Below are 17,045 nucleotides of genomic sequence, written 5' to 3'. Positions count from 1 at the left end.
CTCGGCGCAGGAGCAGAAGGGAGACACTTGACGTAGCTGATTGCCTCCTCATCCACCTATCAACCAACAGCATTTTTTACAGAGTAAACGGGCACTGCTATTTCAGGAAAGTGGGAGGAGTGCGTAAACGAAAGTGCCAGAGACAATGTCTTGCCCTCTCCCTCTAATCGGTAATATCACGAAAAAAGGAGACCCTCAGCAATCTATATATAGAGTAGAGCGGAACTTTTTCTTGAGTTGAGTGGCATCATCATACAACAGCCCAGATTCTACCTTACCTAAACCTAAAACTCGCCAATATCAAACCCCAGCTCCTCCATGAAATTATCAGTGTCAAAATCAGGATCCCACTGCGGAAACGAGATGCCCTGCCCATCCTCCCACGTCCAATCCTGCATCCAATCCATAGGAATGTCCCCCAGCGAACCACCATCAAGGCTCGCTGTCTCAGCCTCCCACTTGGACCTGGGCAGTCCCTCCCGCTCAGCAACCTCCTTGAGAATCTCAAAGCACTGCTGCCCAACCTCCGTCGCCGCTTGAAACATCATGCGCGTCCTCTGCTTGACATCGACGCCCTGCTCCAGGGCCTTGACGTGCGCGAGGCAAGCCGCAGCGAAGATGATGCCCTTGATGTTCGTCTCTCCGGACCGAACCCTCTCGAGCTTCCACGCCCGCGTGGCTTCGAGACGGGCGTGCAGGTTGGCGCTGCCTACCGTTGGGAGGTAGCCTAGGCTCGTAGGCTGGCCGGCCTTTGCGTTGAGAAGCTCTATTTGGACAATGATCATGGCCTGCGATGCGACGTTATGGAACATGCCTGTTCCGTTGGTGACTAGCCTCTTGAGGTCTGCATCCATTGCTTCGGAGGCGGTGGATTGGTCTCCACACCAGGCATCCGGGAATCCCCAAATGTGCGTAATCTTCATGGCGCTGTCCAGACACATTTGCCGAGAAAAGTAGAATCTGGCATCATTTATATATTTGACAATAATCGGTTGGTGAAGCGCGTGGAAGCAGCGGTAGAGACAAATCTCCGTGACCAAGACGTGAAAGTGCGTAATTGGTGAGTTGGGCGCGGCCTGGAGAGATTGAAGGGCCTCTGAGATGGCTCGGCAGGCCTTTGTCAGATCTGAATTCAGTCGCAGCGTCTCTTCATAGTGGTCGCCCGGTCTCGTGTTGTTGACGTGGTTGATGAGGTTCATGCGTAGCGGAATTGTTGCCAATAGAGCCCTCAGTACGGACGTCTGAGTGGGCACCTTTGGGCCTTTAATGTTCAGCCTGCCATTGTCCTTTTCGTCCGTGAGCTCATCGTCGTTCAGATTCGCGGGAGGAAGAGTATCGTAGTGAGCTGTAGACAGCAGTGGCGAGCCTCCGCCTTCAAAGGATAATTGCAGGTTCAGCTCCAGGACCGTCGCCCACAAACGACGCCGCATCTCGGCTCGATATATCGTCAAGTCTCCGAGATATCTCGGATCTCGGTGAAGGCCTACGAACATGGCATTCCTCACCAGATTCCCAGCCATCATCCACACCATGTCTACACCGACGTTGCAAGTCGACTTGGCGAGGAGCAAAAGACACTGTATCTGGATGCCCTCAATGTTCATCCTTTTCTTCTCTGGCGGAATCATGAGCCACATTTGGGCTTCAAAAATGAACTGCGTTGCCATTGGCCTCAGGGAGAAGTGATCATCGTACAACGCCGCTCCGAGCGCCAAGACAAGCTGGAGCAGAATTGGGAAAGATTCGTTGGACGGGTGGCTGTCCTCCCAGAATCTCGCGTATTCAGCTCGAAACGTAGGAATGTGAACAACTCGGAAGACGCCTTCAAAAGTGCGGAGATAGTTTTCGACAAGCACATCCGCCAGCTCTCTGGTAGGCATATGGGCTCCAAGATTGGTAGAGGAGAGTGGCTTTAGGCGATTCTTCTTAATCTTGCGGCCAATTGTCTTGCATCTAAGAAGTGATGCATATAAATCACCCTGGTTGATTTTGTCTTGACCCATAAGATCATGCTCAACTTTGAGCTAGAAAGGAAATTCCGATTAGCCAAATATTGTTGCATATGAAAGAAAAGGAAAAACAACTCACAATATTGACACCATATATCCAGTGACTGTGACCGTAATACCGTGACTTGGCCACGAATCCATCCCCAGGCTCCGCCATCTCCGGTGTAGATGGACGCCTCTTCTGCCCATCTTGAGTATCATTGATGCGCAGAGCTTTGGCAAGCTTCTCCTCCAACTGGTGAACTCGAGCAACCAGCCAGTCGACATTGGGCGACGACGAGGTAGAAGAAGACCCAGCAAGCGAGCTGACTACTTTCGACGAAGATGCGCTGGTAGAGTCCATGTTGATAAACGGCAGAACCGGGTGGATCGAATCTATCGTGTCTGTTCCTGGACCTTCGGGCCTCGGTTCCGCTGCTTTGATGGCCCTCAAAGGATTCTTCGCCGCATTATCGATTGCTGAATCCCCGTTGCCGCCGGCCATCAGATCCAGCTTCTTCGCCCGCCAGGCTGGGATGTGAACTGGGGCATACGTGCAGCTGGGGGCGTTGGACTCGATGCATTTGTTGCACGGCTGCGTGCGATCGCACCGAATCTTGCGTCTCCGGCATTGCTCACAAGAAAGCGGCGGTCGACGGCGTTTCTTCTCAACAGGGTTTGTTGGGGGAGGAACTTTTGGGATATCGTCAAGAGACCCGGGATCCATGGTTTGGAGACCTTGGTGGAGCTGGTTTGCAACGACTCGGTGATTTCTCTTGTTTGACTTTGTTCTGTTTTCTTTAGAGGAATTTGTCTACAAAATCACGCGGCACCCGTGAAATGACGCACGCAATCAACGGTATTTTCTCCGAGAATAAATTGCAAACGTCAAGAAATGCGCGCAAAAGTCCAGATCCAAAGGAGTTCTGAACGATGACGGCAAAGGCGTAGCTCGCAGCTTGAAGCTCGGAAAGCGGCATATTCGAAGCTCCTACTCGGTGTTTTGGCGACTGCTCATTGGCCAGCCTCGGCCAATTCACCGAAGCGGTTTTCGACATCTACGAGCAAACTAATAAGCCACAGAACTACATAATACAGTATATTGCAGCCTCGAGATTGATTTTCCAATGATTCATGTCGACTCAGCTCAATAGCGGCATTGGTGGAACTGCTACACATATTGCTCTTGAAAGGGGAAAACTGCACTAGCAACTTCGTACACGGGCCGTGCCAGGCAGACGTATAACGATTACGGAGCCCTCGTACAGTATTCATGGAATTACATGGAACTCCGTAATCTTGGGCCGTTCAATCTTCAACCAGGATCACGTCTAACTCCCCGGCGGACCGCGCATCTCGCCAGCGTTGTAAGACGACTTGACACCATTCTCACTTCGGACGTTCGGGTGGGCATTCCGAATCCTCCATTCCATGTCCATGTCCATGTCCCGTCCGTCGTCTGGGTGAGTACCGCGGAAACTGAATAAGCGGGTTAATCAAACAACGTTCACGATGCCGAAACTTTCTGCCGTCAATGCGTTGTGTGTATTTTCATTTCTTGTTTCCTCATCCATGCTTTTCCGTCAAAGGATTTAGCCCGTTTGACACAGTAATCGTTTGCAGGGAAAGGAGTTATGAGTTATGCTGTGCGTGCGTTGGGCCTTACATCAGCCAGCACCTTGGACTATTAGCGTCTAAAATAGGCGCCATGATGATCTCAGTCGGGCCAACACAAGCAGCCTGTACGTGTATAAATTGAGCCGAGTGATATCGCACTCAACAACACCTTTCAATCTCAATGCTAGGATTTTTCTCTTCTCCATAAGTCTTCGGCCGACGCTTCCTGGCGATGTAACGTACTCGATTCAACCCATTACTGTACTGTAGCATCGAACACAACCAAAGAAAGCAAAAACTCCCTCGGAGAAATGCGACGGTCAGCAGGACCCGCCATCTTCGTGTAACCCTTCCATCTGTTGTTCGTACCTTGATTAGACCCTTTTGACGCCTGTATGCCGGGTCAAATACCACCGACAAAGGAATTTGCAGCATCCGCAAACCGATACTAGTCCTCACCGAGCTGTCACTAGCATTGCTAACAAAGGTTAGTTTAACTGACATGGTCCTGGTAGCTGCAGGGTCCAAATCATCCGGTCCCTGAGCCCTGTAGATTCACCAACTTCCAAAAACCCTGGGTCATATTCATCCCGTCTCGTTGCTCGCTCCATAGACTCCCCTCTTAATATCACCCCAAACAGAGAATGTCATCGCTGTTTTCCCTGCAATGCGCGTCTAAAAACCTGCGAGCACATAGAGGCCATCTCGACAAGTCGCACCTTGTCCAACCTCAGCGCTTCCACCGCTTGCTCGAGCAGGGAAGTCGTCGGCCAACTTTTTTTCCTTCTCGGGAAAGGTTATCACCGTTAAAGTTTCGACTCATGCCCGTGCGTTCAACTCCCGTCAAATCCTCTTGTCGTTTGGGGTAAAGCTCAGGAAGAAACTTGCATGCGTCCCCCCTTGCTCTCTGGAAGGGATATCAAACTGTGCTAGCCAGACGGTATAATGCGTTGCTGGTAGAATTACTCCGTGCTAGGGCTGATCGGTACAATGTCTTTCTTTCCCTTGTCTGGCCGAGTTCCCTTGTTCAGAGGCAAGGTGAGTGTGAAAATCGCCATTCAAGCAGCAGTGCTCATCACGCTTGGTTGGAGGGTAAGCGTATCAAAGGCAAATCGTTACCGGGATGTCGCCATCTGGATCTCATGCCGAGGCTCGTGAATAGCCTAGACAGGGCCACGATGTGCTGCCATTCGGTCGTACTTGGATATCCCCCAGTCGATACGGTGATCATCTCATCGCATCAGACGGACGTCTTATCATATTCAATCTGGTTAGTGCTCCGTGTTACCGACAGCGCTCCTAACCCAGATTGAGGTGGGAGAAGCGCGCATCCGTCTCAGAGCAGACGGTTAGCTCACCTATCATGATCATGACCGACGGCCAAGCCGTGACCGACGCGGTGGCGTTGCGAGCTGCCACAAACGAGAGCTTCCGAGCGTATTATTTTGTCAAGATGATGTTGAACTAACTACAGATTGGATCAGCACCCGTAATGTGCTAAAGAAAACGCTGCTTACCCGTCCGTTCCGCACCGTTTTTGGCGCTTAACAAGGTGAAACTAGCATCGCTACAGGGCTTACTTGAATCCTCCTTGGTGACAGGTTGCTTACGGCTTACCGGCAAAGAAGACGGAAACGCAGAGGAATGTGCTAGTGGTGCGTCACCTTGAGTTGCATCCCAACAGTGTTTGGGCTCCCTGGCATCCCTGATAGTAACTCTCGCAGTCTTGATCTTGGCTCCGTCTTACCGGCAAAGACGGCGGGAAGGCGGGAGAGCGGGAAAGCAAAAGAAAGAAAGAAGAAAGGAATCACGAAAGACTCAAGTGGTATATTGCATCGCATTGTGTTCACCGTTTGATAGGTTGCATCCTGATGTCATTTTGGCTCCTTGGCATCCAACCCACAGTAGAACCGCATCTTGATCACGACTGCGCTTCTAGTACAGGCACCCATATGCTCAATACCACGTTCCAAAACGGTTGCCAGATAAGGAACAGGTTGACAGCGAGATCGGTGATAAACGAACTTGAGACAAGGGACTGTCACCAGTCCACTTCAGGACTGCAGACAGGCCGGCCGCTTGGCAAAGTCCAAAGCCGTTCGGAAAGCTGCAATACGCGCGCGAGAAGGTCCATCAGTCACCGCATCTCCCCTTTCCTCTTTTGTCCTGTCTTTTCCTATTTGGAAGAAAGAGAAAAGAGTAGCAATGGTAACGTAGAATCTCATTAAGGTTCACGGGCCGAAAGGAGACTTCCAAAAGTTCCACAGATGCCGGGATACGATGCAGAAAGAAAAGAGAGACGAAACAACTGACAGAATCTTTCCAAAATCGCCGGCCGGCATTCACCTAGCAGTCCTCGTACTTTTTTCGTGTTCGCATGATCTGCAGAAGTTTCAAGATGCATTGCTATGATATCAGTCAACGCACATGCAGTGCAAGTATAAGGCCACCTCGAAGCTACGGGGCCTCTGCCTTGACGCAAGGATGGAGACGAGTTCCGTGGCAGCATCTGATTAGAGAGGGTCTTATCCTCCGCATTAGTGCGCCCAGGATCACGCCGGAAAGAAGAGCCTTCTTAGCATAGCTCTCGTTTCTAGAATGGCGTTCACTCCGAACTAATTCGACACATGTGGTCAGCCCTGCATACCACTTGGAAGAAGAGCATACCTCATAATAACTGTAGCTTCACTCTGGCCGTTTTCCTTTATGTGAAGCGGATTAATCGTTAAAATGATTCTCCAAAGACTCAAAGCTGCTCTGTTGATTTTTTTTTATACCAGGTAGTATCTTTAAATCTCCTCCATATCCTCCAGGTCGTCGAGAGCCGGGTAATCTCCAATCTCCACCCTCTCTGGCCTCACAAAGACTCCATGCTTTAGCTCTGAGGGTTGTCCCCAGTAACGCTTGCCTGAGATGCTGCCGTCATTCTTCCCCACAGGCTCATCCAGATGAACCCCCACCCACGGTCCAGCACCGTTGGGAATCTCTTCAACGTCACCAACGTACTTGACCTCACCTCGACGAGTGTCCTCTCCACCGACGCGGCATCTCTTGCCAACTTCAATGCCACGCTGGGCAATTTCTTCCTTGAGGGCAGCCACCCTAGCCTCCTCGCGGCTTGGCGCTGTAGGGTCAAATCGGCCAAGCTTCTCCGTCTTCTTCCAGGCTAGCACGGAATCTGTCTTCTTCTCGTACTCCTCATCGGGCATCACATACTTATCCACGCCTGAAGTATCGGTGAAGTTGGGCCTGGCTGTTGGTGGGCGGGTGTCAACAACCTACGAAATCATGGCGTGTTAGCTTCGTCTCCATCTAGGCCCCCCCTCTTCTCTGCCGTCTGCATCCCCAGCAAATGCAGAGAGACGCTCCATTATGTACAGCAGGGGGCACGCGCCCAGAAGAAAAGCGTTTGGCTGCCCAAACCTCGATGAAAGGCCCGCTTTGGGATTTCATCAGTTCTCTTTCAGGCGCTGGGCTGATTGCAAAGCAACCCTCCCCCCACGCTTACACATAGAGAGTAGAAAAAGCGAGAAGAAAAATGAAAAGAGGCAGGAAGAGAGACAAGCAAACCGAGACGTTTGCGCTGCATAGCAGGGCATGAGGTAAAACGCCACATCCCTGACCAGCAGCACAGTCGGCGGCTAATGAAATCGACAATGGCTGACTTACATGCAGCTCTGCATACGGAGCCAGGGGAAAGCTGGACAACCGGACCGCGTCCTCATCTGCTGCGACGAGGGGGATTTTTTCCGAGCCGGCTGACGTCTTGAGACTGAGAATCTGGCACGAGGGGGGAATGCCTGTGACAGGCTCGAGTTTGGTCTTGAGCGTGAAGATTGTCCACGAAGGGGTGATGCGCCGCTCGGAAGCAGCGTACTCCGAGATGACCAGTAGAGGGACGTCGGCCATGGTGTTTGACGGGGCGAGTTTTTAGCTCGGCAAAGGGACCCTTTGGGTTTGGAATTTGTGACGTTTGTCGCTAAGGAATCAACGTTGTGGTGGTTGGTATCAATTCGGTAGGTTTTTTGAGGACGAGAAGCGTCGGCTGCTCTCCCACCGTCACTTCGGACAAACTAGCGGGGTTTGCCCCTAGAATATCGACGCAGAATGGAGCACGGAGTAACTTGGTCAAGGACACTTGGCTAGTGGCCCAGGAACAGACAGACCTTGAAAGGCAGTAGATTTGATGTGCGGTGGAATTGTCGAAGCAAGGGATATGACAATGAAGCAGTCAAAAGGTCAGAAAGGAGAGCACAGTAAATTTCTCATGCCCAGTTATATATTGGCCAATTACTAACGCTACAGTCAGAGTGAAAGGCAGCAACGAAGCAGTTGTTTCCTCGCCAGGCCGTAACTGCCTACAGGTAGGAGGTACTAAGCAACTAAGGTATTCGGCGCCACAGGGGAAAAGAACGACGCTGTTTAGTTGTGGATGAGCGCTGTACCTCGAGTTCTGTAGGCGACCAAGATACATAGACATACACCGTATCAAGGCGCTGCGCGAAGTACTCAGCGTCCAACCAATTCGAGCAGGTACCTCTAAAGATCGCCAGCCACACTTGTCGCCCGCCACCTCTTACGACAATACGGGCCAAGAATACGGAGTACAGGCTGCTTATAATAGGCTGGAGGCGTCTCCTCCGTACATGGGCTCAAATCGGTACCTAACCATTTTCTCCCTGGACCCTCAACTGCGTAAAGATGGAGCATCACTTTTCATGGGACGGTGGCCAGCGATTGGCTTCAATGCGGCTGCCTTGAATTTGGGTATCCAACAAAATAGATACCCAGTTGATGATAACATACCTGGCAGATGCCTGGAGGCCTCGCCTGAAACCTTAATGCACATGGATACTATATCATGTCAATCGAAACCGCAAACAACAGAGCAAGCTCGAAGGAAGAGAATAGCCCACCTCAGCTGCTACCTTTGTGCGAGCGCACAGTCTCCAGCAGACCGTGGGAGTGAAGAGCCGTGCCAGCAAGCGTCTAAGTCGGCTCGGCACTTGGGCATCAGTTCGGGGCCCTGCAGAACCCTTACCCACATGGCATCTCAAAGCAAACAGAGACGACACCGAAACCCTTGCTCGACGGCTGTATCACCCGCCTCGGGGGTATCCGCCGACGGCTGCCTGTATCTACTACTTCTGGTAGTATGGCCATGTCATAAATGACTAGATTAGTTGGGTGACCCTGTGTGTTTGCATCGGAGCATTGCCGCAGAGCCCATCTTGAATGGGTGGGTGGATGCATCAAAGAGGCAGGATGTAAGTGCCCAAGTACTAGGCCCAATCAATACAGGCGATGCTACTCATGTATACTACCTTTGCTTGTCTTCTACACTTCCTTGCCTGAACGAATAGGATACGGGTATACCAACTTTGTGAATGATAGGAAGAAAGTGATTTGTTAATATGGAACATGAGTACCTTCAGAAGAGCACGAGGCGTTGTAAAGCTGCTCTGCAAGCGAGCAAAGAGAGGTTTGCAGGTAGTCATAGTTACAAAACTTGTATACCCTGGAAATGTCAGCATTGATAAAGAAAGTCATTCGTCTTTTGATCTTGACATAACAATTTGGTCATTTCTGACTTGAATCGCTCTTCTGGGCGGTGATAGATCGAGATAGCACGTTGAGTTCGCAGAGGTACCTGTATATTTGATTAGGGTTATTGGCTAAACGTGGCTCCATCTACTGCCCTCTATTGGTGTGCAGAATCTTTCACGTCACACAACATACGGCAGCCTTGTCCACATCTAGATCGGAATGAGCTCCGTTCGAGTAATCAAGACAATGATGCAACCATTCTCTTCAACCTCTACACCGATGTGGCAAAGGGAAGAACAAAGGGTAAGAGGGACGTCATGTCCATCAGGAATCGCCGTCAAACTCCCTCTCCTCTCATCATGATAAATGGGTGTCTTGGATTCCGTTGTGCAATGAATATGCCTAAGCATATGCACAAATCTTTCCGTCGAGCTGGGAGGCGATGTCTCAGTGTGCAAATATTTGTACTCGTATGTCATCGACGGTCTCGGCTCTCTCCCTCACACGCTTCATTGAGCGATTGATAAACGACGTCTTACCTCTGGCGGCTGCTAAATTACCCCGTAGGCTGCTAGGTTCGAAGCAGCACCCCAGACCCCTGGTGGGATGACCCTGGCCAGGCATGAAGAGGGAGGCAATGCTACCCTAACTACGTATCACTCAAGCTCCTCCTCCCAACCTTCGGTGATCCCCCCGTCCTTTTGGAGGGGCATCATGGCGCCTGGCGCCTGACCCGATACTCACCGCCGCCACGTCACGACCTTCTATTGCTTGGATCATGTATGGCCTGCGTGTTCTACGTCGTGGAGGGGAGAAGGAGGTAAAAGAGGAGAAAACTGAAGAGGCCCAGTAGCCGCAGCCGCATGTTATAGCTGCGGCAGCAGTTCTGTAAAGCGGAGCTTCTCAAGCGGCGTGGAGTCGATACCTCTCTTCAGGTTGCGCTACCATGTGTGTAAGAGGACGCTCTGCATGTGGAGGATGGCGTTGGATTGGCTGGTAGGGTGTTGGAAATGGACCTCCCGGACTCGCTGCCCACGCGATTGGTAACGGGCAAAACCTGCTGCACGTCCCGCGATGACAGACAGATGTGAGATATGATGTCCCGACCGGGGAACGGCTGCTGGAGCGACGTCGTCTGACAGGGATGTCTCTGGGGATGGCGTGTCGAGCCAACAAAGCCTCCTGTGGATTCGTACATTCGTACTTGGAGCATCTGATGTAAGGAGTTGGGCTGTCAACTATTAGATGTAGACGATGAGAGTTCATACGGCTGACCGATAACGTCCACCGTGCCTTGAGCTGGAGAAAGTAGCGAGTGACCTTGTCGTCATCGTTTTATTTTTGGCAGCACAGAGTTGGCACATTTGTGCCACGTTAATGTATGCGCCAGTAACACTAAGAACAAGTAGTACGAGTATATAGCTGTACGAGGTAGTACCTGGTATTTAGCATTGAAAATAGTTGGTGATGGCGCTTCCGGGAGGCACCGCGGCAGATGGAGGGGCGGGATGTGTGCTCCGTACGGAGTGCGAGGCACGGAGTATTCGCAATGCTCGCCAGGGAGGGCTAGTTCATGAGCAAATCGACTAGGGCAGCCGCGGGCTGAGAAAATGGCTCTGGTGATCTGTATCCTTGCCTGCACTCGCTACTCCGTACGGAGTGCTAGGCACCGTATTGATGCTCTTCGGTACGGAGTAGGTACTCTACTGACCCTAGCATTAACTTACAGTAACATGGAGGAGGAAAGGAAGTGCCAGTGGGAAGCGAAAGCGGATCAACTAGGGAGAATGCTGGCGGTTTTCGGTTCTCGCTGCTCAGGCATCAACACTCGAGCTCGGTACTTGTGGGCTCCTTACCGTAGCATGTACAATTACACATGCTCCTATATTAGTGGCAATAGTTCCAGGCCAGAGCCGCGCGGGTTGATCATACTCCAGGGCATGTGTAATTACTCTTTGGTCGTTGTTCAAAGGGTGACGCTCTGTCCGTGGGGGAGCCATCTGCTGTTCGCGTGCAGAGTGGACGTCGGAAGGGCCGCTGTGACATTGCCGATAAAAGCGGCTTGCTTTGTTCACCGCAGATCGTCGAGTGCTTCATCAAGCTCGTCTCGTGTCCTGGAGATGTTTGGCTGCGATCAAGCGTGCGCCTCTTGGTGTTCTGGTCCAGTAGCAGTTCGTATATAGCGACTAATAGAGGTGTGGTGGACCTGAGACACAGAGGACATGGGGCATAGCAAGCAAACGGCGGCGCACCATGATTCAATCTCTCAAGCGGCTCGGATGACAGTGCAGCTGAGGCGCAGACCGCCGGCGGAACAGACAGCCAGCAGAGGGCCACGAGGGGCGTACGAACAGGATCTCGACGAGGTGGCCAGTCTCATGCGGCTTGGGACTGGGCGATCATGGTTCGCAGTCAGTTCGAACGATGGTGCCCTGATCCTGGTCCGGCTCCTGAAGCCAACACACAGACACAGACACACACATACGCACGCGCACACACACACGTTTGGGCGAGGTGGTGCCCATACCCACGCCTCCACGCTTCTCCCACGCCTCTTGCATGCTTAGTTCTCGTAGGTGCATTCAAGTGAACACAAACTGGCTGCTCGAGTTTCACGCACCGCTATCGTCGTCGTCCTCTACCTTGGGCTGCCTGAGCAGAGTCTAGAGTGGTGGTAGCTTGGAGTTGACCGCCAATTCATCGGCAGCCCCGGACAGGTTCCCTGGGAGTGCTGATGGTGCTGAAAGTCAGCTTGCCTGGCCTGACGATTCCTTTCATCCGCCATGGCCTGTTTTAGTCCGGGGCGGCGGCGCAAGTCGAGGGATGGACATCGGATCATTAGGTATGAAGTTGTACAAAATCCAGAATTAGAGTGGTAGACGGTAAATTGATATGGGGGGGCCTGGAACATTAGGTGAATGAAGTGGCAGGGCTGGGGGGCAGGCATGACCGACGTCTAGTGTGCTGGAAGATGAGATATGGAGTACCTGTACCTGTACGAGTACCTAAAGGAGGACAGCAACAAGCCACTCGTGTACCTTGTGTTTTAACTTGTTGCAAGCCCAAGTATGACAACACTCTGCTAGCAGGTAATTAATTTGCCCTATCCAGCACTCACGCGATAGGCACCCTGAAACGGCTTAATATTACAGGTGACTTCACTTCGTATCCTATTGGTGGTAGCGCTGCTAGACTGAATGAGTCTGTACAACAGGTTGGTAACCAGGGCAGATATACAAGTCCAAGTACCTATCGTTGATGCTATTTTTAAAGGTGTAGCTCTCCATGAAGCCTCATCCAACCCCAATCTGGAAAATACAGTAAGCGAACGGAGTAGATGACAGCGATTGTCCGGCGAGTGCGCCGTACAGTAATCAGAATGATTCCCAAGATCTTCATAAACTCCTGCGGCGGGACAAATTTAGATGCAAGCCGGCGTTTCTTAGTTACCATCAGACGTATTTCCTAGTGTGTGGCTTGAGGTGCTGATGGCTGACCAAGGAAGGGGGCTGCAGCGGTTCTTCAGAGCCACCCGCAACGACAAGTTGGGTCCAGTGTGAAAATTACATAACGGTACGAGTAAACGGACATACACCATCTAAATCCTTCTCTATTTTTTCTCTTACAGGGCTCGGCGTTTAAATTTAGACTCGGGATTTTCCCCCTTCAACCTACTAGTAAATGGCCGCTATTGCTTCTACCAAAGCAACAGCACCATCTCTTCTCCCTGCATTGGCTTCTGCCTACCAGTTGAACCCTGCTCCTGGAGAGGCAGGGTTTGCGAGAAAAGTGCCGAACGACAAGCTCAGCCAGGGGTGCCGCTCATTCAGTTTGGACGCTTCCCCGAATCTGACTTGCAAAGTACTTTGTACATACATGTACGAAGAGGGCGGATCTAGTACCTAGTAGTATTACAGACTCATACAGTACGCCCGTCAAAAAGAGCCGGCAGCCTGGTTAGATGTCAGCCTGATCATCTAGGTAGTTTTAAGCTCGGCTCCCGCAATGTAACATCGCCCTTGAATTTGTTCTGTATTATTGGACCAGGTCCGGGCTATGCCTGCTCATACGCATGTGGCTAATCAGGTCATAGATGTGATAGATCTAGCAGGAAGCTCTAGCGTGTGGCCTCGAACAGGGAGTACGGCACATGTATACCAGGCACTCTGTACGAGTACTCGTACTCCGTCCCTTGGTGCTAGTAAGTGGTATAAGGAGCAACCGGTTAGTAGTGCTCCAGATTACCTCTAAATTAGTAGTAATAAGGAGTATACTCGTAGTAGGTAAGGAACAGGAAGCACTAAGATGAACCCGTCACGGAACGAGTGCCTCCATCTATGTGAGGGCGATTGATATCATTTTGTACCATGTACCGCTTCCCACTCCGTCTCCCCCGGACCAGCGACGGCTCGGGACGCCAAGACGTTAGACGGAACGAGCATCCGGGAAGCGATATATATTACATAGATGGAGACTGTGGCGTTTCTCCTTGCTTCTATGCCATCAATACTGTATGAGCTCGCAGGTGACGGCATGCAGCAGCCACAGACGTGGCAGTCCAGGAGGCACGGTCTTTACAAGGAATACACGTATGAAATGCAGTTCATATTCTCCGTACAACCCCGAGCGAACACGTTCTTATTCAAGGGACAGAAATGCTCACCGCGGTTTGGGCTTGGCGAACCAGGACGAAGCTCGCTTGGCCTGCTGACAACCATTATAGGTTTCACCTTGAACCCTGCGGTGGCGTCCCAAATACACGTTCTAGAGGGGGCCCGGGGAAAAGGCAAGAATAAAGGTAAGACATGATCAAGAGAAAAGAGGGCAAAAAACCGCCGAGGCGCATTAAATTAAAACCATAGCAGGGTTTAACCTGGCGGTAGAAAGAGCTGACCTGGCCTTTTAGGGCAGCTTTGCCAATTTGAAAAGAGGTTGAGCGCGAGTTTAGCTTGATTACAACTAGTAGTCTCCAGAGGGCCATCCTGATCCTTGGGACCGTTAGCAGGGCCAAGCAGACACTAGGCGCTATTACTGCTCGCAAGCTAGAGATAAGGAGATTGACGGGTGTCATGTCCCGTAAGATGATCGATACAGTATATCCACCCTGGTAATCGTTGATGCGAGACTACGACTTACAAGTAAGTGTTGGGGGGTTGTAGTCTGTCCTGTTCTCTCCAAGCAACTGGCCATAGCCTAAAAAGGCCCAGCGTCATTAGCCATTGTTTCACCATTTGAATAATTCCGGAAACTCCTGTTCGCTGCCATGTGATGACGGCCTCTTATCGGTTTGTTGTGTCCCAATTCTTCCGCCCCAGAAGTCTATTCCTGGCAAACGCCGTGCGTGAGGCGGCGCCATCCCGCCAAACACGGTGGTGATGGTGGCGCTAGGGAGGCTGCTCTACGGTAGGAAGCTCAACCACGGCCACAACGCAACCGCTCGGACACGAAGATGGCTGCGGCTGGTCGAGTCATGACATTTGGGGGCCGCGCTCGCCAACATTGAGCACGAGGCCCAGCCCAGCGAAGCCCGACGGAAAAGACACAAGCACCAGCAGTCCTAACAACAAGCGGGAAGTGGGATTGCAATTGGTTCTAACCCGGTGCGTACGAGTACTTCGTATGCCCAGCAACTTACAGCATGCCGGGCACCGTGCTAAAGCAAGTATCTAGAGATTAGTACCTGATGATGCATGAGTGCGTGGTCAGGTCATGTGCTACACTGCATATTGTGTATATGAAAATACTAGGACCAAGTTACTGGCGGTGGCTTCAGATGTGAAGCAGCTCGGAAAGAAAAGACAAGACAACAGATACCTTGGAAGTGGCCAGGCCGCAGCCTATTGGCGGGCTATTTGAAGCGACATTGATGTACAGAATACAAGGGGGGGAAATGGGGCTACCAGTTGGAAGGAGCTGGAGGGGGGCGTGCGCTGAAGATCTGGGCCAGTTGAAACGGTGGCCAGCGCTACCAGGGAGTACCTCGGGGCTAGTGGTGGCGGCCGTGGCGGAAGGGGTACTGCTGAGGCAAGTGTGCCGCATCCCGTCAATGCATTGGATTTGCTGTACAAAGTACGAAGTACAGACCGTTCTGCTCAAGCCACAACCACGCCCCCCCCCTTCTTCTTCCAAACCCTGGAACTTTCTACCTGGCAATATGGATCGAAAGACGGGTTCCCGACCAGCTGCATGGTAGCATCAATGCTGCCAGGATATGTAATACTACTAATCTATCTTTATACCCAAATGCAAGGCCGTAAGGCGCGATGCACCCGGACCCGCTGTGTGTGTACAGAGGTACTTGGTCTTTTCGCTGCGGTCCTCGTTACAGCACAGGTATGCAGACACGCACAAAACGAAGCCATCCATCCATCCAATGCCTGGTGCTGATGCGTGTCTTGGGCCAGCGCGAATTTCGGATGCCTCTGGACTGACTGATGGAGGCAAATTCTGATGCTGATGCTGATGCTGATACCAGTTCCAGCTCCAATGTTCGTGCTCATGCTCATATGAGAGATGAGCTCATGCTTACAAGGCAAGCAAGGGGCTTGGCTCGACGACACGACGACGACAAACCGTTGCTCGACTGCGGCAATGCATGGGCAGAATGGTATGGAAACTCGGTGATTCAATGACGCACCGCCCGGCATTTGAACCCACGCGGTCCCGCCACTGTCTCTCTTCAGCCACTGGACGAACGATGCAAACGAGAGGCCACGACGTTGCCAGATTTCCCAACCCGACCCGGCATCCTCCACTTTGCAACAGCCCAAGACCAGCGAGCCTCTGATTAGCTACCGATGGACGTCTCCATGCAATTCGCCTGACGGCTTCTGGACGGCTAGACAGCCACCGCCATGCTCTTGCTCACCGACTTGAGCTTCAACAGCTGGACTGGAGAGTGCCTCGAGCAAGCTGGGTTTCTGGTCTCGTTGCTTTTTTGGCTTGGAGACTATTTGCTGCTTTTGTCTTCAGCCGCACCCCCTCCCCTGCTCTGTGTGCTGGTTTGTGTTTCCTTTCCTTTCTTTTTTTTATTTATTAATTTTTTCCCCATCTTTTTCCTTTTTTTCTCTTATTCCACGCCTTCCATTTCTCCCAGTTTCCCAGTTTCACCCTTCTTCCTTTTGATGCTGCCCTAACTTGACCTGGCTTGGTCTGGGTCAGTCCGTCGTCAGTATTATTCCGGACACTGTCCTCAGCGAGCCGTCCTCCCTCCTCAATCTCCCGCCTCACTACCGGGCCATTCTTTTTACTCTAGCGCCAGTGTTAATTAATTGATTCATTATTTACCGGGAGCTAGCCCTATGTTGCTCGGGCCCGTCCTAGCTTCACGACCCCAGGCTCAATCATGTTGCTTGCTTCTCCATGCATGCAAACCAGTCCAGGGCCAGCTCCAACATGCCATCTTTTTTTGGCCCCCCCCCCCCTTGGATGCTCTGGTTCCCAATTCACACTCCCCCACCGTTCTCTGTTCCTCCAGTCCAGCTGGTGTCGAGAAGCCAATCAGCTTTTCCTTTGACTCTTCCTGTTTCCTTTGGACACCCCTGGGCTTGCTCAATTGCTTGCCCGCTTCCTTCGTCTGCACCAACAAAGTGGCTTCCCGACTGGCGTCCGCCCTGTCCCCAGCGCTGGGTCCTCGCCACCCCTGCCTAGCACATCTGACGTTTCCTCTCTCATGGGACTGTCGAGATGGAACTTGTGACTCTCCCAAGGCCTCTCTCCTTCGGCAACCCGATCTAGTGGCAGGGTCCTGGTCTGGTCTTGACGTAGTGGCCCGTTGCCGCCGGGCCATGCTCTGCTTCATCGACTCCTCTCATGGTCCCCCCCATTGGCTCCATGAACCCCCCCGGCACGCCAATCATGTTGGCATTTTGTCTTCATAAACTCACTCGTTGC

At 51.9% G+C, this 17,045-nt stretch overlaps 5 protein-coding genes across 5 annotated transcripts; 3 read left to right on the top strand and 2 right to left on the bottom strand.

Annotated features, from left to right (window-relative positions):
* Positions 1-284: 284 nt before the first annotated feature.
* M431DRAFT_82108 (hypothetical protein) lies at positions 285-2,493 on the bottom strand (the record flags this gene model as incomplete). The annotated part of the gene is made up of 2 exons (XM_024923116.1): positions 285-2,024; positions 2,089-2,493. 2 exons carry the CDS (start codon positions 2,491-2,493, stop codon positions 285-287), a joined length of 2,145 nt encoding a protein of 714 aa, XP_024776616.1.
* A 3,901-nt stretch (positions 2,494-6,394) lies between these two features.
* Positions 6,395-7,514, bottom strand: M431DRAFT_493403 (hypothetical protein; the record flags this gene model as incomplete). Its single annotated transcript, XM_024917111.1, has 2 exons — positions 6,395-6,883; positions 7,275-7,514. 2 exons carry the CDS (start codon positions 7,512-7,514, stop codon positions 6,395-6,397), a joined length of 729 nt encoding a protein of 242 aa, XP_024776615.1.
* Positions 7,515-7,856: 342 nt separating this feature from the next.
* M431DRAFT_389461 (hypothetical protein) lies at positions 7,857-8,833 on the top strand. Its single transcript, XM_024914784.1, has 2 exons — positions 7,857-7,861; positions 7,915-8,833. Exon 2 carries the CDS (start codon positions 8,252-8,254, stop codon positions 8,777-8,779), a length of 528 nt encoding a protein of 175 aa, XP_024776614.1. The 5' UTR covers positions 7,857-7,861; positions 7,915-8,251; the 3' UTR covers positions 8,780-8,833.
* A 1,757-nt stretch (positions 8,834-10,590) lies between these two features.
* On the top strand, positions 10,591-11,444 carry M431DRAFT_389440 (hypothetical protein). The gene has a single exon (XM_024914783.1). It carries the CDS (start codon positions 10,763-10,765, stop codon positions 11,333-11,335), a length of 573 nt encoding a protein of 190 aa, XP_024776613.1. The 5' UTR covers positions 10,591-10,762; the 3' UTR covers positions 11,336-11,444.
* A 4,394-nt stretch (positions 11,445-15,838) lies between these two features.
* Positions 15,839-16,371, top strand: M431DRAFT_389406 (hypothetical protein). Its single transcript, XM_024914782.1, has one exon. It carries the CDS (start codon positions 16,007-16,009, stop codon positions 16,286-16,288), a length of 282 nt encoding a protein of 93 aa, XP_024776612.1. The 5' UTR covers positions 15,839-16,006; the 3' UTR covers positions 16,289-16,371.
* The last annotated feature ends 674 nt before the right edge of the window (positions 16,372-17,045 follow it).

The sequence above is a fragment of the Trichoderma harzianum genome (genome assembly GCF_003025095.1).
Source record: "Trichoderma harzianum CBS 226.95 unplaced genomic scaffold M431scaffold_4, whole genome shotgun sequence".
NCBI classification, from domain to species: domain Eukaryota; kingdom Fungi; phylum Ascomycota; class Sordariomycetes; order Hypocreales; family Hypocreaceae; genus Trichoderma; species Trichoderma harzianum.
This window is presented reverse-complemented; position numbering and strand designations above follow the sequence as displayed.